The sequence below is a fragment of the Equus asinus genome, chromosome 3 (genome assembly GCF_041296235.1).
Source record: "Equus asinus isolate D_3611 breed Donkey chromosome 3, EquAss-T2T_v2, whole genome shotgun sequence".
NCBI lineage: Eukaryota > Metazoa > Chordata > Mammalia > Perissodactyla > Equidae > Equus > Equus asinus.
In genome coordinates this window covers 4188769-4213732 of record NC_091792.1, presented here as the reverse complement: position 1 = coordinate 4213732, position 24964 = coordinate 4188769, and the positions used below count along the sequence as shown (strand labels likewise).

At 38.8% G+C, this 24964-nt stretch overlaps 1 protein-coding gene across 1 annotated transcript in view; it reads left to right on the top strand.

The window, feature by feature from the left end:
- LOC106829786 (collagen alpha-1(XXV) chain) overlaps positions 1–24964 on the top strand; it is a 122289-nt gene that overhangs the window by 65352 nt on the left and 31973 nt on the right. The window contains exons 12-21 of the mRNA XM_070506455.1: positions 3466–3528; positions 7442–7510; positions 8311–8355; positions 9903–9947; positions 10869–10946; positions 16829–16852; positions 17385–17429; positions 21088–21132; positions 23356–23436; positions 24299–24361. Coding sequence (XP_070362556.1) covers positions 3466–3528; positions 7442–7510; positions 8311–8355; positions 9903–9947; positions 10869–10946; positions 16829–16852; positions 17385–17429; positions 21088–21132; positions 23356–23436; positions 24299–24361 — 558 coding nt within the window. The remainder of the gene's footprint in view (positions 1–3465; positions 3529–7441; positions 7511–8310; positions 8356–9902; positions 9948–10868; positions 10947–16828; positions 16853–17384; positions 17430–21087; positions 21133–23355; positions 23437–24298; positions 24362–24964) is intronic.

Sequence of the window (24964 nt, the reverse complement as noted above, 5' to 3'; positions counted from 1 at the left end):
CACATCAATGAACGTCTCTTGCTCTGTAACTAATGAGGGTACACAACAAGGCACTTTGAGCACCCTTGGTATAAGCTTAGGAAGGTAAGAAACAGCCCGCCCAGCTCAAGACCATGAGTACACATATTTATGCCTTATTTACTTCAACAATTGTCTTCCAAGCCTGAGACAGGAAAAAGCCCGATGATTATTTCCTCCCCCTCCTGCCAAGATATAGAGAGGATGGAGATAATGTCTCTGAAGTGATTGAGAGCACTGGAATTAAATAAACATAAAAATTTGATCCTAAAGTTAAGTATGCTATTTTTCCCCCTGAATAAATTGAAACAAGAAATGATTGTATTGATGTGGTAGCTGCTTTCTTAGAGTAGCATGGTGAGGTTTAATCATACTCAAAGCTTTAGAATCAGCCAATATTAATAGAGTTAAAGTTTTGTGACTGTCACCTACCTTGCTAATTTTATATCTTGAAATAAAAAAATTTCCTCCCGAACATTTCTGTTTAAGGGAACTTTCTTTACATTTACTCAGGAGAATTTAATGTACGTTCCATTTTTTTAAAAGGTAGAAAAAACACTTTTGTCTGGCCACTGAGATCACAAAGGCTTATTTATTTATTTGTGAATTATGACACTGTGTGTTTCATCTTCTTATAAACTAAACACTAACCTGAATAAGAAATACATTTTTGCAACACTTCCTCTTTTTTCTTCTCTTTTATTAGTATGCTTTAATAGTGCTTCTATTTGCTTTACTAAACAGTGAGATAATTTCATTTCTACTTGAACATATATGAGAGTCTTGTCTGCCTGTAAACTTTCAACCTACTAACTTGCCTTGTATTTTCAAGACAGTAAGTCATTACTGATGATACACACTGACTTTAATACAGCTTTTTTCTTGAGGGCGGAGAGGGAATATTTATGTCTTTGTATATATCATTTTATTGGGAGAAATACCTTACTTGTAAATAAATGTATTATGTGTGATTTTTTTTGTTGTTTAAAATAACAAGTTAAACTCTTTCACAAAAAGTAGAATGGTCATCATTGGTTGCTCTAAATATAGTTGATGTTCTTTAGACCATTAAGAGATCCATACAAAATTATTTGTCCAGTTTCTCCTTTCCGTGATGTGGAAGGGTGTGGGGCATGTAGAGTAGAGTTATAGAAATTTCACAAACAATAAACCTATAGCAGTATTTCCCCTCCACCGTTTTTTTCTTAAACCAGCACCATAAGCATCAGAGCTAGAGATAATTTTTTTTTGAGTTGTGTATCAATAGGATACATTTTGTGGTGGTTCCCCATCCAATACCCAAGGCTTTATACAGCGTATTTTTAAAACTCACTTATTTCAAAAATGTTTGATGACATTTTAACACTTCTTATAAAATATTTTCTCTGTATTGGCCTGCTCAACTCCAAGTATCAAAAAACAAGTTGAAATGTTGCAACCTTAGAGAAAAATCAAATGTTATCAAACAACATTAGAAACTTCTCCAGAAATAATCCACCTTGGGTAAAAAACAAAAACAGAAAACAGGAACTATGAGAACAGAACCATTATGCTTTTTGCTTTAAAACTATGTTATCGATTTAAGGAATTTAGACTCTTATATCTGAGCTCACATTGTTAAGAAGAAAAGAAAACTTTCTGGATGTTCAAGAAAATATGAACACTGGTCTCAGGTATTTTCTGATGCCAAATACGTGGTGTCTTCCAACACCGCTTCTCCAGCTCTCTGATTCTCTGACACCAACTGCATGTCCTACAATTCAATCCTATTGTGACATTAACTGCTCAGGGTTAGCATCAGACTTCACAGGTTTAGGGGTTCAGCCCCCAAGACGGCCCTCACTTCAGACCCCAATCTCAAGTACTGGGTCCCCCGGTTACCTGCACTTGTCTCTTACTTGGCTACAAATTTGAGGATGCTCACAACTACACACTCTCACCTCCACTCAAGTTTGAAAATTTGCTACAATGACTCACAGAACTCAAGAATATGTCATACTTACTATTACAGTTAATTATAAAAGATAAAATGAACAGCCAAATGAAGAGATATATAGGGTTAGGTCAAAGGGTCTTGAGCACAGGAGCCTCTGTTCCCGGGAGTTGAGGTGCACCATCCTGCCAGCGTGTAGATGTGTTCACCGGCTCAGAAGCTCTCTAATACCCATTGTTTAGGGGTTTTATGGAGGTGCCATTATGTAGGCACAATTGATTGAATCATTGGCCGTTGGTGACTGAACTCACTCTCCAGTCCCGCTCCTCCCTGGAGATGGTGAGAGGAGGGGACGGGCTGAATGTTCCACCCTTCTCATCATAGCCCCCACCCTGGGGCTCTCTAGGGGCCGCCAAGAGTCAAGTCACTTCATTAGCATAAACTCAGGTACCTTGAAAGACTCTTGTTATGAATAACAAAAGATGCTCCTGTTACTCCTATCACTTAGACAATTCCAAGGTTTTAGAAGCTCTGTGCCAGGAACCAGAAAAAAGACCAAATACATTTTTTATTATACCACAACCGACTTCCTCCAGGTAGTGGAGAAGAGGTTATGGAGTTGTGGCAAGAAGAGATGCCTTTTCCTATCATGCTGAACATTCCTGAATCTCTTCCCTAGCCACATCCACTGTATCAGTTATCCCTTGCTGCCTATCATATTACCCCTATAACTGGAGTGGCTTAAAACAACAAACAATTATTTCACAGTTTTAGAGGAACAGGAATTTGAGCACTGGGTGCCTCTGGCTCAGTGTCTCTCATGATGATGAAGTCAAGCTGTTATCCAGGGCTGTGGTCTCATCTGAAGACCCTACTGGGGTGGAGCATCCACTCCCAAGCTTACACATGTGGTTGTTGGCAGACCTTGTTCCTCACCAGGTGGACATCTCCATAGTGTAGCTCACAGCAGGGCAGCTTGCTTTCCCCAAGCAAGTGATCCAAGTGAGAGACAACAAGAAAGGGCCCCAGAGGTGGAAGCCATGGTCTTTTTCTAACTCATTCTCAGAAGTGATATCCCATTACTTCTGCCATATTCTGTTCATTAGATATGAGACAGTCAACCCAGTCCACATGCAAGCAGAGGGGATGACACAAGGGCATGGATACCAGGAGGTGGCATCATGGAGGCGTGTCTCAGAGGATACCTACCACATCCACCCAAACATAATGGCTCTCAATTTGGTAAATGATAAGAAGCACTAAGCAACAGATGAGAAAGGAAGTGGTAAAGACATTTATCTGTTTTCTTTGTCACTCTCCCTTTCTAGGTTTTCTCCAAAGCTTTGCTTAAAGTATTTTCACTGAGCAAAACCAATTCTGATTAATTTTATAGTCAGTAGCTGGATCTCAGCAAGAAAGCTGTATAAAATCAAAGGAGTGTAATCCCAGTAGAAGGAAATCAGTTTAACTTTACTGTCACATGAATAATGATCTCATATGCCACCTTTTTACAGGGAGAACCAGGTTTCATTGGTCCTCAAGGGGAACCAGGCTTACCAGGGTTACCAGGAACAAAGGTAAGTGGAGTCTTTTTCCTTTCCTTTCTTTCTGATTTTTTTTGCCATGTATTTTTAGTTCATTATGTAGAAAGGACTTTATTATTTAAGTGACCAGATATTTTCGCCTGGTAGAGAGTTAAAGCAGCCTATCACCCATTAATAACACTTTTAATGGGAATACTATATTAAATAGAGTAATAGGAAGTTAATTCCAGAAAGCCTCAGGCAAGACAACAGGATGGTGGAATATATTAGTTGTTCCAGTTGCCCCCAAATTGCTCCTAAATTGATGTGATGGTGTCAGCCTCCTGGCCAGATGGAAAAATGGGGAGATTCTGAGGAGGAGAGAGAGAACTCGTTACCTCCCGCTCCTCATCACCGATTTTAGGACATACTTGTAAATCAAACATTATTACTATTCCCCCATCACTCCCTAGATTTCAAAGGCAAGTCCTGATGTCATGTAGATTCCTAAGTGTCTCACCCCAAAAGGATCCATCCTGAATAATGTCTGCAAAAAGACTCTGTAATGAAAACCATCTCATGATATTCCACTTGGCAACCCTAGAGAGGGCCCTAAAAACAAATTGAGCTGCCGCCATATAAAAAATGATGTTGCTGTGGATACAGTGGGCCTGTCGTTCTCTTTTTATCTACCCAGTAAGACATAAAAAGGCACAGCTCTGAGGATGGAACCTTACTCATGACAGACTCATGAATCAAAGAAGGGGCAAAATTAGATCAAACTACGTTCTTTTATTTTTATACCGTAGCAGTCTTTGCCTCACTGTGTATTGCATTCACAGAAATAAGCCAGGATGATTTCCAAGAGCTGGAGAAACATGTTCATGGTCTGTTCTGACAGAAGGGTCCTCATTTCCGCTGGTCGAGAGAAAATAACTCTAATCCCAGTAAATGGAAACTATGTGTGGCCTAAGAGGGGCTGAAACTCGGTCGAATTTATGCAAAATTGCTGTTTTCTTAAGCAATTTCATTTTCACATAATGAGTTGTCAGGCTTATGAACAAAATATGAGGAATGCCTGTTTTAGCCTGAACAGATTCACACAAGAAATGCACTCTCTGGAATAAAAGGAGAGAGAGCAAGAGAATAAGGAGCATTCTGTGTTCCTGTAAGAGCTGTTGGTGTACTGGGGCGTGCAGCCTGAGGGCCAGGTGAGAAAGGAGACAGCCCGTGGACAAGCACAAAGAAACCCGAAACCCAGTCAGTGCCCCAGAGAAGCCGGCAGGAGCCAGATCCTAAAATGTTTGCAGGCTTCTGTTCGCTAAACGAGGGAAAATAGAAGAAACACGGGCAGGAGAGAGTGGAGTTCATCCCTAAATTTCTTTTCTATAGTCCACTGATTTTAAACTACTCTGCAGTTTCAAAACAATCCAGATGTGGAGCCATAAAATCAACATTAATTACTGTTTGTGAAGAACGCAGCCTGATGTTACAGACCAGATACTTTTCTAATAGACGCTACTCTGAATTCTCAATAAAAGTAAAGAATGTACTGTACCTGTTTTTCATTCCCCAAGTAGGGATGTGGACAGGAACTTCATTTTATTAACAGTATTTTGAAGTTAATTTTCAGCTGAACTGCCTATCTGACATGCATTTGGTGTCATAATGGAAAAATCATCATTATTTGAAAATCTCTTTCAGCCTGAAAACATGAGTCTTTTTCCAGTTGCGTAGGGAGCCTGGATTTGGGCCACTAAATTCAGATTTAAAAAATAAACTAACCCTGCATATTTTACCCCCAACACAGTGAAGAGAGATCATAATGAAGGAAGACGTGTGACGGCATCTAAAAATCTGTTTTAGGTTCCGCCATCTCCTCAGCATCAACATCAGTGCCTGGGAGAGACCTAAAGAATTGGGTCTAAAGAATTGGGGTTTTACTATGAATAATTTAGAATACTTTGAATAATACTGTTTATTCATTAATTCAACACATTTTTTTGCCAGACATTTTTCTAATATTTGAGATTTGAGATCAAATGCAACACAAACAGTCTGTCCTTTCCCAGGGTGTGCGAGAGAGGCGTGGAAGGAGAGGAAGAAGTCAGCAAGTAAATAATGTAATTCCAAAGAGCGAGAATCAAAATTAGGGGCATTGTGATAAAAAGTGATTCTGGGTAAAGATATACAGACTCCTGCGGTCCAGGACAGATGAATGATTTTCTAAGGTTTTTGATGTTCTCTACAATAATCTTATAGTTCCTATTTTAGAAGTCTTCTGTAAACTATTAAAAGAATCACCAAATATGGTACTTTTTTAAAAATAAAAATTCCATATAGCAACAGAAGCCCTTCAGCCTCCAATCCCTGGGAGGTGCCGTCTGGAACATCTTTTCCATCTCTTCCGTCACTCCAGTCTCTTGCCTTTCTCCCAGTCTCTTGCCTTTCTCCCAGTCTCTCTGTTTTCACACCTCTCTTTGGTTCATGCTGAGAAACCTACCAAGCGTTCTTTAATCCTTGCCATAATCTAGCCCCTCTCCCCTGCCATCCACAAAGGCTTCCCAGACGGGCATGGTACAGACAAGGACCCTGGAATTTAGAGCCCAACGTCACCCATCGTGGATCCAATCGTGTTTTCTTCTTCTTTGCAAAATGAGTGAGCTCCTACAGTGAGGGCAGCACATCTCTCATCCATAAAGATGCCATCACCAGTCTGAATGCCAACCCTGTTTGATTATTGACATTCTACCCACTATGCGGGAAGCCGGACACTCTCCCTATGGTCAGGGAGTGTAAGATGGCACTGTCTTCCTGGAGGGTGGCTTGGCAAGCTTTTAAAGTATTTGTACTTTTTGACCCAGCAATTCCCCAGCTAGGAATTTATCCTGAGAAAATGACCAGAGAAATGCAAAAGATTTGCATACAAAAACATTTATGCAAATACTGAAGATTGAGCACAATCATTTCTAAATTGCAGCTCTCTCATTTTAAAAGCTTTGTGACTTTGGGCAAGTTACTTAACCTCTCTGAGTTTCAGCTTCCTCATCTGTAGACTATGGAGGCTAACACCTTTCTCATTTGTCCTGAGGATTACAGAAGATAATGCATGTAAGCTGTTTTGTGCAGTTCCTGCAGTCATAGCAGCAGAATCATAAACAGCAATAACTATAAAATACACCTACCCGTCTTCAGAACATGACTCAGGTCTCACGTCAGGAGCCAATCTGGAGCCCTCAGAACTCTATGGGGTTTCCTCTTCTCTCGCACACAGCCCTGCATTACTCCTTAACTCTTAACTGTTTTGTTCATGTGGATCTTGTCTGTCTAACTAGGTCACCAGCTCCCTGAGGGCAGTGGCCATGTGCAAACTTCACAGAGCCATGAATCTGGTAACCAGCTGTAACCCCTGTGTGTATTACACCCTTGCGACACTTTACATTGATAAGTTATAAAGCCAGTACTGTAATGTTCTCCATTTTACAGAGGAAACTGAGGCTTCCAGAACTTAAGTAACTTACCCCAAAATACAGGCAAATAACAGAGTCAGGATTAAAACCTAGGATGTCGGATCACAAAGCTGGTGTATAACCATGTCACCATGCTTCTTCCTGTAGATCTTAAAAAGTGACTGAGAATGAAAACTGTGGCCACGCTTGTCTTGAGGCGTAATGATGGCCCTTATCAATTCCCTTCAAAGGCCCTTCTGTTTACCAACATAGGCACCTGACAAGCATTTACCAAACCACTTCCTTGTCCATAAAATGAGAATGGTAATACAAACATTCAATAATTGTTTTGATTATTAAATGGGATAACCCATGTTGAGATTAATAAAGTGCCATGTACATGGTAAACAAATGGCAACTCTCTGCTTTCTTTGATTTTATTCAACTCACTTATTAATCTACAGCGATCAGCCTGGTGGGGGGAAGCTGCCATTTACCTATTTTGTAATTTGTGACAGGGTGAACGTGGGGAGGCAGGGCCTCCTGGAAGAGGCGAGCGAGGGGAGCCTGGAGCCCCCGGACCAAAGGTCAGTTCTTCTGATGCTGGAAAATAACATCCTCTGGTTTGGAAATTTGTGTCACTTGCTTAGAACATGAAACAAATACAATTCCTCAACAGGAGTTATAACAGGCAAAATCACAAGTAGTGTATTGAAATGTTCACCGATTGGTTCTTTTCAGAAGGGATTTTACAGTTCAACTTTTCCAATTTACTCCATTCTATTTGGTAAACAAATTTAATAACATATCCAAACGTAAAGGGGAAGCACTGTCATATTAACATGTTATCACTCAATGTGTGTTCAAACTTACTTAGAAAAATGTAGGCACGTGCTGTGTTAGTTTCTGTGGTAACTTGATGGTGTGTAACACCTTGGAAATATGAGAGCTAAGGATTTATTTGACTGTTCGATCTTTATTCCTCTAAACTTCCAGCAAACCAATATGGTAACACTTTATTTTAATAACCCATCCTAGAGACACGGGAAGTCATTCACTCTTTGATGAAAAGGAAGTTTATGCAAACACTGTTGAGACTAATGAGAATTATTCTCAGAACTCTTCCCATCCACTGATGGCTGGGAAGTCTTCAGAAGTATAATGAAATGAAGGTCGGTGGAGAGACCAGGGAATGAACTAATGACACGGTGACAATACTTATGTTTACTGTTATAAAATCCCACATTATATAGAGCCATATATGGAGGCAGTTAAAATAAAGTGTTTCCATTTTTCTTCATTATTCTGAGTCACTGCTAATTTCTTTTTTCTGTTCTTATCTCCTTTGTCATTTTCTCCTTTTCATCTTCATATTCTCCTGTAATAGGGGAAACAAGGTGAATCGGGAACTAGAGGCCCAAAGGGGTCAAAGGTCAGTAACTGAGTAACCTTGTAATGTACCATGGGACCGTCGAGAGTGGCGCTTCTCGCCTCTTCCGCAGAGAATGATGTTTTAGATTAAATTCTTTCACACACTGGGATTGTAATAATTTCATCCTTATGATGATATCTCAAAACAGTTGGTTTGTTTTATCTTGTTTGTTTTTGTGTGTTCTCGTGCTTCAGACTATTTAAGAGAAGTTGTATTTCCTGTTTTGTAAAAATAGCTTCTCTGGAAAAAATTAAGTACTTTACTTAAATTAAATTATGTAAGGTATAATCTTACTTTTTATTTCCCGGCTATCTTTGTGATAAATGCTCAAATTATACTTTGCTTTTAAGTTAGTTGACTTCCTTCATTGCATTAAAGTTTCACCACCAATTGAAATTCTTTATCATGCTTTTTATAGTATCTGTAATAATCTGTATACTGTTAGCAGAATCATGTTATTTAAGATGCCATTAGCTAATAACATGGAAAAATGGGTGCGAAATGAGGAAAACAGAGTGGGAATTATTATTTCTCTATTCGTAGTAAATTTAATTATGATCAATGTTAACAGCATAATGTGGATGGAAAAAAATTACAATCCTTTTTCCTGCCTCTTTTCGTTGGTCCTTACCCAGTTTATAGGAATATGCTTTGAATTCTGCTTAGGGAAAAATGTGTCGAATTCCATTTAGGAAAAGGACTCTATAAATTTTAGGCTGTTTTAAAGAACATTCAAATCTATCCACGTTCAAATCTCTTCTCCAAAGTTTCTGTTTAGACTTCCGAGAATTTTGAGTATTCTCAGAGTGATGCACTTGCAGTTTTTTTCCTTAGACTAGCCCTGGTGTCTCTCCAGGTGGAGTAGTAACACCGTAAATGGAACTTTAGAGATTTTGCATATTGTGTTGAAAGAAAGAGAGCTGGGTTTGCCCTGCCCCGACCTTCAGCCGGGCCAACCTGTTGCAGCGAGCTGCTGTCCACTTCAGCACCTTCTGAGTCTTAAGAGGCCCATACGTAACTATAGAAAAACTTTTCCTTAGATTCTCATCATCAGAGGGAGACCTACCTGGTGACCTTTCGGTCCTCGGTCTCCCTAGAATGAGCTCTCCTTTCGTTCCCTGCCCCGATTATCTGTACTTTCCTTCTGAGAGAACAGACAACCCCGTTAGATGGCTCTCTTTCCCTTTGCCCCAAATCTTTTCATATAAAGGCAAGAACGTGGCTCAATCTGAGAGGTGAAGGCTTACTTTGGGTGTCCTAGAAACCACTCACTTTGCTTTTGAAGATCCCTAGTGAGAGAGGTAACATATATTATTGTTTCAAGATACTCTGTCATCTGAAAGGGGAATCTTAATTTACTTTAAGGTGCATCTTAAAGAAGTATTTGCCGTGTTGGTGGTTATTATTCTTCTAGTTGTTGTTTTCTACTTCACAAGTTCCTACTGAAGGTGCTGCTGTGTGGTTTTAAAGACATCATTATGTGTGAGATATTTCTAGACTGTGGGCCCCACTACTAATTAGGTTTTCTCTTTTTTCACTGTGGTAAGGGTGATCGTGGAGACAAAGGGGATTCTGGAGACCTGGGACCAAGGGTGAGTGTGTCTCTTGTCTAAGCTTTTGGCCCCCTACAAGCCCAGATTTGACGTATGTGTCCATGTGGGTTTTTCACCCAGACTAATAATATCCAGTGATAGCACTGGAGATAGACTACTGTGATTATCGCTCCTACTCCCTTTCCTCTTATTTTCTATGCTAGTCACCAGGAGCAATGAATGTGTAGATTCTAGCACATAAAGTAAACTCCACGAGAAGAAGTTCTAAAGAATTCTTTCTATCTACTTTCCCTCTGGTAAAAATGAGCAATAGCAAACCCGTAGCCATCCAGCTAATAGAATTTTCCCTTTCTCAATTAATCCAATTATAAAGAAATCGATAGCCCATATTTTCAGAGCCTTTTTTAAACACAGGCAGAGAATTAGGACATGACTAATGGAAATTCAGTGGCAGACCTAATGAGTAGGATGGACCATAGATGTCTTAAAAATATTTGTTCCCTATTTGGTTTAATTTTAGTGGAATTCTATTCCTGTTGGGAAAGCCAACCATTTCCTACAGAACAGTGTTGTATCTTCTTAAAGGATGAGGAAGCAATCTGTGAGGTGTACATGAGTGGAAAGAAGTTAGGAGTTGCTTTAATAAACATGGATAAAGCCCACAACATTTTATAAGTCAAATCAGGTGAGCCTACATTTTATAATTTTCAGAAAAAACTTTCAGAGATTGAACCACGTCGTTTTTTTCAAAATCAGATTTCGTGTCTTTAACCTTCCACAGACAGGAAGTTGGAAGTGGTTTGCCTCCTTTGAAATAAGGACAAAATTTGAACCTGATTATTCATTCTGAAGAGCAGTTGGGCCGTACTAGGGAATTGTTGCTATTTCTGTTTTTGCCACAGTCCCTTCTACATCCTAGCCTAACTTCCAAGATTTTCCATTGGTTGATTTTTTTCCTAGGGTCCACCTGGTCAAAAGGGAGATCAAGGAGCCACCGAGATCATAGACTACAATGGCAACCTCCACGAAGCCTTGCAGGCAAGTGACCGCACCCTACCCTGACACAGTGACACTGATGAGCGCCCATGTAATGGGTGTAACTACCAGCTTTGGGTCTCAGAGGGCTCCAGCGCTCAAAGCCCACCTTCTCCCTGATCTCCTGAACCCATCGCCTTCTCCCTGCCTCACTTTATTCTATTTCCTAGCATTTTTTCAATCTTTCCTTTTCTTTCCCTTTTACCTTCAGATATGCTTTAGTCTTATCTGGTTTAAACTTTGTGTTAGTTTTTGCCAATCTTTGTCTCCTTCCTTGCAAAGCGAGCCTAGCAAAGCAATTAAGGGCCCTGTTTCTCTGAAGTTGGAACTGCCTGGGTTCAAATCTCTTCTTACTAAGTGAAGAACCTAGGGCAAGTTATTTAACTTCTCTGTGCCTCAGTATTCTCATCTGTAAAATGAGGATAGCAGTGGTATCTGCCTCCTAGGGTTGTTGTGAGGAATAAATGGCTAAATACGGATTATACACTTAGAACAGTGCCTGGCACAGAATAAGTCCTCCACGGGTATTTCTTATTACTGCTACCAGTCAATTCTTTTTCTCCCATTAAGTAAAAACCCATAGACTACATGGCTGTCTCCATTGCCTTTGCTTCCTATTCATCCTTCTCCTGCTGAGACTCCTGCATTCTCGCCTGCATTATCATCCTGTTGAAACCTCTCTTATAAAGGTCAACAATAACCAGTAGGTCAAGCCCACTTGCTCATCAGTGTTGACTTTTCTGTGACATTTATAGTAAACCACATTCCTTTTGAGACTCTTTCTTTCTGGTTTCTCTGACCCTCTATTCTCCTTTCTTCCAGTTTTCTTCTTTGATGGATCCACCCTATTTTAGTATTTCTGTTTCTCTGTCCATTCCCTAATTTTTGGTATCCTCAAGTCTCTGGTCTTTTCTTGGTACAGTAACTCCTTCCATGTTCTTCCATCTTCTGGCTTCCCAATCTTTCATCTCCGGGTCTGATCTGCATGCACCTCCAGCTGTCTAAGAATATTTCTACTATAGATGCATGATCGCCAAATCAATTCCCACCAATACACACAATTATACTGGTTACCTTTCCCACCTACCAAATGATTCCCTTTCTTTAAATTGAGATTCATAACAGTTTACATCATTGTGAAATTTCAATCGTACATTATTTCTTATCTGTCACCACACAGTGGTCCCCCTTACCCCTGTTCCCACCCCCCAACCCCTTACCCTGGTAACCACTGAACTGTTTTCTTTGTCCATGTGTTTGTTTATATTCTGCATATAAGTGAAACCATGTGGTGTTTGTCTGTCTCAGTCTGGCTTATTTCACTTAGCATAATATTCTCCAGGTCCATCCATGTTATTGCAGATGGGATGATTTTGTCTTTTATCTGGCTGAGTAGTATTCCATTGTATATATATAACATATCTCCTTTATCCAGTCATCAGTCGATGGGCACTTGGATTGTTTCCATGTCTTGGCTATTGTGAACAGTGCTGCAGAGAATGTAGGGGTACATGTGTTGCTTTGGGTTGTTGATTTCAGTTTATTTGGGTAGATACCCAGGAGTTGATTCCCTTTTTTAACTAACCAATTTCTGTGAGTCATACCATAAGTCTTTGAATTTCTTGAGATAGAAACTTTAGAGTCATTTCAAAACTATTCTTAGTCCTTCATTCATCATGTCTCACCAGATGCTGCGATTGCTTTTTTCAAAGTGTCTCTATTCTCTCCATTCCCAACTAGATCCACATCCTGTTTATTTCAAGTCTAACGCTGCCGCCAGCCCTTGACCAATTCCTCTGCCCCACGTGCCCCCTTCCCCTTCTAATCCATACAGTAGATCACTCCAATTCAGAGAGTAATTCTCCTAAACTATCACTATTTTGGTGGCTGTAATCTCAGAAGCCTAAATGACTCCCTTGCCTACTCTATCAAGCCCGAATTTCTGCATCTGACTTTTAAGGCTCTATAATCTTGCCTTTCCTGTACAGAATTTTCTATTTCTCCACAATACTCTTTTCCCCCTAGAGTAGTCATATTTATCATATCCATAAAATTCCCCCTCTTTTTGCCTGGTTCATCCCATTCTTTCTTTCATCCATCTAAATCCCATCCAACAATCCACTGCTGACCCAGATGAATGCCTCCTCGTAATCCCTTTAAATATCAGCAGTCAGGGCCCAGTAGTTTAACATTTAATTGTTCTCAAATTGCATAATTTACTTTAGTCTTGCCTCTTACCAGATTGTAAGTTACTTGCTGACAGGAAACATGTCTTATGCTTATTCTGTATCCCCCAGGGTGCCTGACATAGGTCTGGGCATGTGAATATTAAATAAACTATTCTTGGTTGAATGAGTGAGTATACTTGGCTCATATGGCCAATGTATTTCTTTGTTTGAAAGCCAAATCAGTTGTTTTAAATATTTGTCATTTTGCACTTGTTTGAATTGTGTTTCCATCTGTCTGGTTTCCCTAACAGTATCTAGTTATGGTGGGTCTACATTTCCATGGGTCCTTTGCTACAAGTACCATCTTTAACCAGCAAAGCATTTATTAAATAGTTCTTACAGAACCTTTCTTCAGCTCAGCCAATTTTCCTGTTCTTTTCACTCTGTAAGATGCAAGGAGAAGTATGCTTACTGCTTGGAGAAATGTTGCTTGAGCAGGATGTTCAGTCAACGGCTTGAATTAGTGTTCCTCAGTGCAAGTGGATTAGACACGAGTAGTAGCCTCTGGGCTATTGTAAAGTTCTAAAACCAGTTTTCGAAATTGTTCCCTTTTTCTCACCAGTTGATAACTGCATGTATAAAGAAAGAAAGAACAAGAATTTTTAGTGTATCTACTATGTTTTCAAAGTTCTTGTAAAATACAGGAACACACTTTTTTAACTTAATTTATTAGCAATGTTGTAAATTTCCCTTCAACTGCTTCCATTGGCATCATAATTCTTGCTACCACCTTTAAGAGGTATCCATTCTCTTATCTCCCAAGAAATGCTCCAGTATTATTCGCCATTTTCTGAAAAATTGTGAAAGAACCTTGTTACGACACCCTGTGCGTGGATAGGGCCCAGCATGAAGCAAGCCTGCCTGAGCCTAAAACAGAATCTCAGTTTTGATTCCCCCTCTGCTACTAACTAGCTAGGTCATTTTGGGGAAATCACTTGATGTATCTATACTTTATTGGTCTGATCTGTAAAATAATAGATTTTTTTCTAAAGGTCTATAAAATCTAATAATATTATGCCTAGGCTAATTTTTCAGCAGCTCCTGGCCAGTCTTTACTGGTGTGCCTTAAACTCACTGCACTTTTTAAAAATCTGACACCTGCATCTTGATATGAAAGGATACATATGCTCAGTTTCTTTTTCTCACCTTGAGTTCTGTATGACCGTAACCAGTCAATATCCACCACAGTCAACTAGTTCATGTTTATCTCTCAACCTAAAGATTTATTATTCTTATGGGATTGTTAGGGCAACTGTATGTTGTGCTTGTAAATGGCTTATAGATATTTTTTTACTTCGAAACTATTTGTTTTCCTAATGTAGAACTCTACTGGGTTAAGAGTCCCCAATAAAATTAATTAAACTAAATATCCATTAGATCGAGAGGAAGTAGTAGACCTTTAGTCTTCTAATTCTCTAACCATTGATGGATCTTCACAGTTTAGCTGATTTCATTTCACTAGTCTGTCCTCTAAAAAAACTGCAAAAAAATCTAGAATGACTAGATAAATAGGGGTAAATTACAGTTATAAAAATAATCACATTAGAAATATGAAATTCTACTGTTGCCCCTATGGAAAATTATTTACAAGACTGTTTGCCATAAGCCATTTATTTTGATTTTTGTTTAAGGTGGTTACATTTCCACATTTAGCAATAAAACCTCTCCATTTCCTAACTTAAGCTTTTAAAATTTCTCGACACCATTTAAACTAACCCTCTTCTCTAGCGTAAACCCTGCGTGATTTTCAGCCTGCATCGTTATGAGAAATGAAGGAGATTCACAAAAGCATCTCAGGGAATAAATCACACAGCAGCCCGCTAGCTTTCACCCCGTTTGCAGGTGCTCTAGCTCAGGCCCCCATTTCACCTCCTTCCTCACTAGAGAATGGCATATCGTTCTCCATTACTGCCAAAAATTCTGCTTTTCAAATCATTACTGAAGTTCCAGAGAGAATCCTACTAAGTTTATCTTGCTTTAACTTAGAGGAACCAGGTATAAGAAATCCAAAGTGAGCCGACATCTTTCGGACAGTTCTGAGCGTCTGCATGGCAGTAGCTGCTTTGTTTTTGAGAAGTTAGCTTAGTATGCAGTTATCTGTTCTTCTGTTCCCTGGATGGAACCTGCGCTGCACAATTTTTAGGTCTCACTAATATAGTCATTTAACAGGATCATTTAAACTCCATCTGCCAGATAGTTCAGTTACCATTAATAATATTCTTCTATTATGCACCTCATTATGAAATGTGTTGTTACCCTTAAATTTAAAAAAAGGCAAATGAGTTTTGTGTTTAGGTGGGAAATGAATCATTTATGGTACATGTTGGAAAACCTCTGAGAGTTCAAATTTTAAACTCCCTTCCCTTTCTAAGATTTTATGATTCTGCTTTCTAGTTAAAAATGTAACGTGTAATTGGAAGGCAAGAATAAAGAAATTATTTCTACTCTATAATTTTCTCATGGCATTTTTTAATGACTCATCTGCCAAAAGGAGCAAAGAAGTGACTTTCTCATAACCGTAAATGCAACTCTCACTCTAGTTGAATCCCTTAAGAATAAAGTCAGTCATGCCTCTTGTCACACAGATATGATGGTATAAAAATCTGGACCTTGATTTTTTTAAAACTTTGCCCCCAGCTTGTGGCCATTTTGCCTTTTGACCTATAAGCACTGGTTGTTTTTTTCCTACTATGTTTTCTCTGAAGCTGTCACAACCATGACTGATTTTATCATAGAATCCAAAGTTGATCCATTTGTACACTTGCATAAATATATTGTTTTCTAAGGAAGGATGACACTGTGTCACTAGAGACTCGATTACGTGTTTGAAGTAAGAAGGATAATGTTAAGATTATTTTTTACGACAACCATAATAAAAAGCAGCAACAACAGCCTGAATCAGAAATTGGACTGGAGTAGTGGAAAACAAAGGGATGGTGTTAAACTGATATTCTCCACTCTACATGTGATCAGATAATGTTTCTCTACAAGCAGAGACCGTAATGGAAATGTTCTCTCCTCTATGATCACATAAAGTGGTTCTATACCCTACAGAACTTTTAGCACAAGACTCAGACTAGAAAAATATTAATGGACAAACGATTCATGGATTAGAGAGTGGGTGTTTGGGGATTCATACTTTGAGAGAATATATTTTGTTACAGTACTCTAGCGCTTTACGTTAAGAAACTAAATGAATCCCTTATTAACTCCTATCGTTAGTCATGTCACAAACACAAAAGCAGGCTAATTATAATGCAACAAATGAAATACAGATGAAAAGAGAAAAAATATTACTTATACAATTAGCTATTTCAGTTTTCTCTAATTGAAGGACTCTAGAATAGAGTGCCTATGAGTAGCAAAGTTTCTCAGTTCCCAATTATGCTGACAGACTTCTGGTGTGTACATTTTACTACATAATTTTTAAAAATCAGATGCATTAAAATTTTTAATTTTTCTTTATCCAAAAGAAATCTTTACAGTATATTGTATTCATTTAAGATAGGATAATGTGTTCTCAGTCTCTGTCAGTTTCTTTTAAGACATCAGTCTTGCCAAAACATATTCAAAAAGTTGATTATTTCAGAAACATGTTTTTGAACTTCGGCACACAAAATCAGTGACTCTGTCTTTATTGATACATTTTCCCAACAGAGGATGACCACCCTGACCGTCACGGTAACTCCTGTTGCATGATTTCTGTGGTTTGGGACATTGTATTTGCTGTTCATGCATGCTGGTCATAACGATACTAACGTAGCAGTTGTTTTTATCTGATATTTAATTTTATATTTTCTTATATTAATACCTTTTTACAGCATTTCTCCAGTTGAATCAGTTTGTCTACTTAGTGAAAAAAGTGAAGAAAAAAAGTTATTCTTATTTTTCTTAGAAGTTTTTGGCCTTATTGTAATGGTACAGCTTTGTTCTTTAGTGTTTGGGAAACCAAAGCCTTGGCTGGGGGAGAGGAGAAGTGAGTCTAGAAACACAGGTTATTTGAGTAGGCTGATTCAGCCCAAGCAGACGACTGTGGGACCCAGCTGCAATTTCACATTGTCTTACAAGTGAAATTTTTCCGCATTGCAAATCAGTATCGGGGGGGTATTTGATTATGATAGAAACTGCAGAGTTGTATAGTGTACTTATTTAAAGCATAATTTTTAATACATATACTTGCTACTCTTTAAAACTCTGTCTTTTCTGGATTTAGGGTCCCCCTGGACCGCCTGGACCGCAAGGACTGCAAGGCCCAAAGGTTTTCCTTATTTTACTTGTTTCCATTTGCCGCGTGTAGTGCAGAGACTCTCATATTAAATATATGTATCTTTGACAATCAATCTTACAAAATACTGGAGGAACTGAGATCAGCAATATTGCTTAAAAGAGCTAAGAATAGAAATTGAGGTCTGGGCTAAAGGAAGAGGGATCAGAAAAAAAGGAAAGTTAGAAGAGAAGGGAGAGAAGTGAGAATGACATTAAATTTAGAGGGAGGACAGTGAGAGAAACAGAATAGTAAACAAGGGAAAACAAGTTTTACAGAAATTGTAAATGTAAAGAAACACAAATGTGGTGTATGAAAAAGGGAAAATATTTAAATAGAGGAGGATTGAAGGAAAATTTACTCTGACACTTAAAAAGATCCTTTCCTCTAATTCCTTTGTAATAAAAATAACAAGGGGAGCTTTAGCATGATGCATTCACAAATGACACTTGTAGGAATCGTTTTGAGTCACTTTTTATAACACATCCTGTTATTATATATATTCAGACATTTTGCCTTTTAAATCATATCTAATGAAACATAACAACCATGAATAGTAGAAACTTAGAATTAATTGATAATATCTAAAATTGTTGGTGGCATTATCCAAACGAAAGCTTACTTATTCAACCGCGTTTGATCAATGAACACATGGCCAGTGGCTCTGGCTTTTCAGAACTGAGCTATATGTGTTGAAATGTGACTTCCGTCATTGGATTTTTGTAGGCAATTCAAGCAGCTTTGAAATCCATCTTTTGTTCATACCTCTTAAGGCAGTTTATTTGCGAAGTCTGTCATACGCACATACATATCAGCTTTGTACTCTTCTCTTTCAAGATGCTTAAAAACAGAAAGCCAGCACATAAAAAGAAATATAAAGTAAAATATTACTGAGATCCTTGGCTGAGATATATTTGTAACATAGACCCTAATTTCAAATAGATTTCCTATATAACATTATCGTAAGTGTTGGGATTTTTAACTTTCTATTTCTCCACCACGTTCTGCTCCCTAAGAGATATAAGACAAAAATATGCTCCAGTCACACACTGTCTTCATTCCTGGTGAGCAAGTCAGCCTGGATCTCTATTCTTTAGTGTCTTGGTGAGCTGGACTAGACAACCTGGAAGGAAACTGCAGATTCCTTTTTCTTTTGTGTGGAGTCAGCGAAGATCTAAGTTCCTTGCTTCATCCCCTCACTTGACTAAGTCTCCAGAACCAAAATTGTCCCCACAGCTAAATACGTACCTCATTCCCTAAAACCTCGAAAGCTTCTAGGACTTTACTCTTCTTTATAGCCCAAAGACCTACAGAAGGCCAAAAGGTACCCATCCCTTACCCTAAAGAGGCAAAAAGGACCACCTAGCCAAGAAGGCTATGTCAGTAGAATCTATACCCTCCTTGCTTTATAATCCAATTGCTATTCAGTTGTTAATTCAGTTATTCAGTAAGTAATTTTTGAGTGTCTACTCTGTGATGAGGACTAATATCTAGTAAAGATACTAGGCTATAGTAAGGGGTTTCAACAAGGAGCTTACAACTTAGGAAGGGAGATAGGCAAGTACAGGCACAGTTATTAGTAGATAGAGTGAGCGCTGGGATTAAGCGCACGTGCTCTGGGTGTGCACAGGGCAAGGCTCCTTCAGTCTTGCGAGTCAAGGATGACTTTGAGCTGAAACTGAGGGACAGGGGAAGCTGGCTGAATGAATGTCTAGAGCTGTGGGGGTGGGGGTTAGTCACACTCCTTACCTCTTACCCCTGCCACCTGCCGCTGCGCTGTCACTCCACCCCGCGCACCCCTCATGCTGTCATAACTGAGATCTTGGGTAAATTGATCCAGTCCTTCATGCTTTCCATGATCTCTCCTTGAGAAGGTTGGGATAACTGGGGTGAGCTGTGTCCATGACCAAGAATCAGCACATGCAGCCTGAGACAAATAGAGACCCATTCCCACTGGGGACTCGGCCTCAGACTGAATGGGAACTAGTCAATTAGCCTTCCTCCTTCCTTAATCAAACGAGGATCGTGTGACTTCTTACACATCTAGAAACTCTTTACAAACTACATTTGATGGGTGAAGGTAAATTGATAACTCAGGAATTATGCTTCCTTTCAAACACTCACGGTTGCATCTTGAAGATAAAAGCAAAATGATCATTATGAGACCCAGAGTGCTGACAAGTGTTCAGATGGAAGGAAACAGCCAGGTTCAGCCAGCCTTGGCCGACGTGCTGGGGGCAAAGCAAACTTTGCTGTTACCACGAAGGGCAAGAAATCAGGAATAAGGAAAGGCCTTTCTTTCTTCCTTTTTTTTTCTGTCATTGGTTTGTCATGCCTTCCTTAAACACTACAAAGCTCAAATTTCATGTGGTGGCTGATAGCTCTTAAAGCTTTACCAGGGAAGGAGCTGCAGGCATTTCCACACTGCAGTTTATAACATCACCAAACAAGGCTTCCTAGAAAAATACAGCCTCAAGTCAGCTCCCTTGGAAATCTCTCTGTGACGCGGGCCACTCACGCTCACGCGGGCTGATTTCACAAAGTTTCCACAATGTGGGAATCAGGGATATTTATAATGGGATTGACGTAAATGACTCATTGATATAAAATACTATCTTGCCTTTCAAAGAATTTGTTCAGGACCTTTTTCAACTGAAAGGTGACTAGAAGTGTGTTGTTTGGATAAATCTCTAGCACACTGTTTAAATATGATTTTTTTTTTTTTAGGAAGATTAGCCCTAAGCTAATATCTGCTGCCAATCCTCCTCTTTTTTTGCTGAGGAAGACTGGCCCTGAGCTAACATCCGTGCCCATCTTCCTCTACTTTATGTGTGGGATGCCTACCACAGCATGGCTTGCCAAGCGGTGCCATGTCCACACCTGGGATCCGAACTGGCAAACCCCAGGCCGCTGAAGCGGAACGTGCGCACGTAACCGCTGTGCCACTGGGCGGTCCCTAAATTTGTTTTTAATGGAACATCTTCAGTTGAGAAAAAGTAAATCTACATATTTGCCATTTGTCAAGGGTTCTAATAAATCATACTGTGAATAGTGAATTTTATTTCATTCCTAGCTTAGTGTAGGAAATTGAATTGATCCAAAAATAATTTTATGTGGCTTAAGATATTCTCTGATTTATCATATCTTCCATGAGGCTTATCTGGAAATACCACGTTCATACTCATTATGAATTTGTCTTCTCTATTCAAATGGTGCCAGTTAAAATATTGTAAACTTATGGGGCTTTGCATTTTGTTTTTTCTTAACTGTCTCATTTTTGCTTTTTTCTCAAATTGGAAAATAAGTAGAATCATACAGATTTTTTAAGGAGAAAAAAATTAACTGAGGCATGGAGGTTGTTGTTACAGGATATTGTCAGCCATCAAATGATCTCTATCAGTTCTCTTTCACTAATTTTTTCTTTTAGTGGGAAAAAAATACTTAGCTACATCTAAGTATTATTATAGATAATCTTCAAGAAAATGTTATTTCACTTAGTTTAGATATGTGGTATGATGTCATAAAGTGTTCTTGGGTTATGATGCATTTGCTGAAAATCAAACTGTACTGTTACCAACTGGCACCATTCTTATTTAGTGTCGTATGCTACCAATGATAAATGGAGGCGAGCCATCACTTTTTATCTTAACAGGGAGAGCCAGGATCTCCAGGAATCCCAGGAGCCGATGGAGAGCAGGTAATTTTCAGAGAGATGTACTGTCATTTAAAGCATCATTATTGATCACTTCTTTTATTATAGGTTTGAAGCCAAAAAGGCATGAGTGTTGGTATATGATATCCTCTCTTTTTTTCACCATCTGTTCTAGAGACTACATGAACTCTGAAAAGCCATTGGTTTCAAAATAGACATTAGTCTTCTTTTGCAGAAACGTACAACCTATATGATCTTTAGTTTTGTCTTAATACTCCTAATCAATCTACCAGTGACACCTCTGTGAATTTTTAATAGACTTGTAAGATCATTGACAATTTAGTAAGAATAACCCAATTTTTGTCTGTGAATACAAATAATTCAAGATTAACATCAGTGACCATAGTTTCACAAAATTAGATATTGCTCTGTGTGTGATTTTGAGAATATTTTCTTTTCCCAAATAAAGAGTACACCTAGTATTCTAGGTCATTAGAAAAGACAGAAGCCAGCAGGGCACTTGTGGGTTTGTAGGACGTGGCAGTATCTCTGGGGTTCCCCCAAAAGAGACATTGGAAAACTTTTTCTAGAAAGGACCAGATAGTAAATGTTTCAGGCTTTGCAGACCTCATACAGTCTCTGTCACACATTCTTTTTTTTTAACACCTCTTAAAAATTTTTTAAAACATTCAGCCTGTATAAAAACCATCCCTGGGCTGGATTTGTCCCGTTAACCATGGTTGACCCCTGGCCAAAGAGAGTCTGACCAGGAGAAGGGATGGTATTCAGAATTCAGAATCAAATCACATGGGTCAGTTTCAAGGTATTTGATGTTTTCTGGGCTTCCATTATTTACCCAAGAAATGGCTAAAATCAATACAATCATAAGAAATCAAGGGATTTCTTGATACAGTTAGTGAAATATACTCCTTAGTAGATACCATTAGATAAGAAAATTAAGTTTGAGCTGAGTTATTTTGATATCAGAGTTGTATGTTGAAATCGTACACTGTCACATTAAATAAACATATGGTAGCTGAAAAAGAAAGATACTTTAGGTGATTTGCTGTTATCAATCAGAGCTCATGTTAGAATTTAAAAATCTAGTTGTATTACCTTTCCCATTGTTAGTCATTAAAAATAGTTAATTTGACATGCGTAATGACATACTGCAGGGTCCCTACATACACAGGAGCTGGACTTTTTCCATAGGCTTCACAATGTCGTCTTCTGCTACTAAGTCCGTTGGATTGACTGTCCTGCTACTGTCCATCGCTAGATCCCTACAACCAACCAGGGTCTGGTTAACCAGTAAGATCCACCTGCCCATTCAGTCACCCACCCACCCACCCACCTAGTGGGTGCTTCTGAACTAGGTTCTACAAAATACGTATAAGTAACAAGAAAAGACACGTTCCTGTCCTTACGTAGTTTTTTGGTACAGAAAAGATGCACAAGTTTGTGCAGCCTAGGGACCCCTTGCTGTAATAACTGTGCTCATCTCTGCTGAAGAACAGACCATCTGGTCATGTTGCCTGAGGTCCCTTGGATGAAATGCTTAATAATATGAATTATTTCAGTATTCGAATCACAAAATTCAGATTTGCTAGCTTTCAAAATACACATTTATCTATTTCCTCACTGTAAAAGAAGAATAAAAATAACATCCTGGATCACCTCGTAGAGATGTCTTGAGAACAAAATAAGAACACGGTAGAAAACTTGAAGTATTTCTAAGCACTGATTGAGCATTGGTGTGCAGTAAATGATTTACCTGTCTGTGTATTGGACCATTGAAGACTGACAGTGATTGGAAGTTCTGCCTGCTTTTAAGGGAGTAGGGGAGAATGGTGGGTGGAGATGGGAGAAATTTATTTAGACCTTTGTTATCATAACACTAGTCCTGGTTCAAAATGTATATTGTACGTTGAGAATTAAATCCATTAAATTGTACTCAGGACCGGTGATACAGAATTAGCTGCCAGGTGAAAATATGGAATCAGGAGAAATTATATCAACGCCTAAGTTCATGTTTTTCGTACTTAAATGGCCTAAGTAATAGAATTTAATCCCTTCCATTACATGGGGAAATAGTATAGATTCAATGTAGAGGTTGCTATAAGAAATAACTCTGCCTAAAAATGAAAACCAGAATCATCTCAGCATGGGACCCACCTAGTCACAAAATTGATGTAGAATTCTAATTTCCTGAGGATGTTACTGTCAAGGGCCGGTAAGATTCTTACATACAAACCATATCATTTGTAGGGGCTCAAAGGCTCAAAGGGAGACGTGGGGGACCCAGGCATGCCAGGTGAAAAAGGAGGAATTGGACTTCCTGGATTACCGGTAGGTTTATACTTTTTATGCTGTGTTCATATTAAAATAAACTAAATAATCAGAAAAGAGTTAATGTTATTAGCTGCAGTCTCATCCAGTGGTTCTTATAACACTTTTACTTTTAAATATTTAAGGTATTCTTGGTTAATTACTCCACTGGGGCACTAAAAAATGTTAAAGCATCAGCCAAATGAATTATAAAACAAATCATCAGGTTTCCCTGAATTATTTCACTAGAAGACAGTAAAATAAATACAGTTGATCACTTTAACTTAGTATGCATAAGATAGTGGTAACTGATCATTTTTAAATAAACCATAATAAAAAACTAACAAACCAAAAAATATTAAACAATTAAAAAACAAGTTACTCTGGAAAGTATTCTCTTTGTGTGTATCATACTGTGGGATGGTGTTTTTATGGTGTTCTTCCATCATTTTTACTGAGAATTTGGAGGGAAAAATGTAGAAAACTTCACTGCCCTACATCTGTATTAAAACAAGGGAATGTATAAACAAATGTCAATGAAAACTAAGTTAAAAGACTGACCTTTGCTATTTAAAGTGAGCACCACCATTAAAAAAATGACATTTATAATCTGATATATTTAACAATGTATAAGTTAACCAATCAAGCCTAACCTAGTTTTTAATTACTCTATATTTTATTTCACGTCACCCACCATCCGAGGGATTTGAATAAGCTTGCTGTTTGAGGCTAAAACACAAGGGGATGGCTCCCTCTTTTATATATTACATGCATGATAGTATAAAAATTTCAAGAGGATGGTGGGTTAGGGGAGGAAATTCAGCTGTTTCTCACACTTTGAAGATAACTCCACCAGCTCAATTCTCTCAACACTTGTTTGTAGGGTGCCAATGGAGTGAAAGGGGAGAAAGGAGACTCCGGGCTGCCAGGTCCTCAGGGTCCTTCTGTAAGTCCGTGGCGGCGGAACTTCCATGCTCCTGGAGAGCTCTGCACCCGGCCTGTTACTCACCTAGTTCAGCCTGTGCCAGGTGGCGCTATCTACAGCATCAAGACCGTGTCCCCTCTTGGTTTGTCAAACTGTAGAACAAACATTTGTCGGCCTTGCACGATGACAGACAAAGTATCTCAGAGGTCTGAGTTAGAAGCTGTGTGTCAGAGGACTGTCTATCCTGAGGAGAAAATCAATGGTTCTCCCACGATGCTGTGGGCAGAGCTCTGTGAATATAGGACACTCGTTCCTTTTGCTCCAGAGCCCTGTTGTTGCTTAGTGAAAGATCTGAGAGTTCATTAGTGGTTGTGGCATTATACCATTTCTTGGTAATCAGTTGCTTCCTTTTCTTTTAATGTACTTTTGATTTATTCTGGCTTTTGTAGAACAACTGTATTTTTTTTCAGTCTTTTTGTTCTCATGAAGGAATTTCTAAACCTAGAGAGTCAATGCACCCCTTCTTCCTCTGCAACTACTAATGGCCTTCGCAGACCCCCAGCGCAAGATTCGAGTCAAACTGCCTTATCTAAATGAAGTAACCAAATCCATGTTTATTTTTTG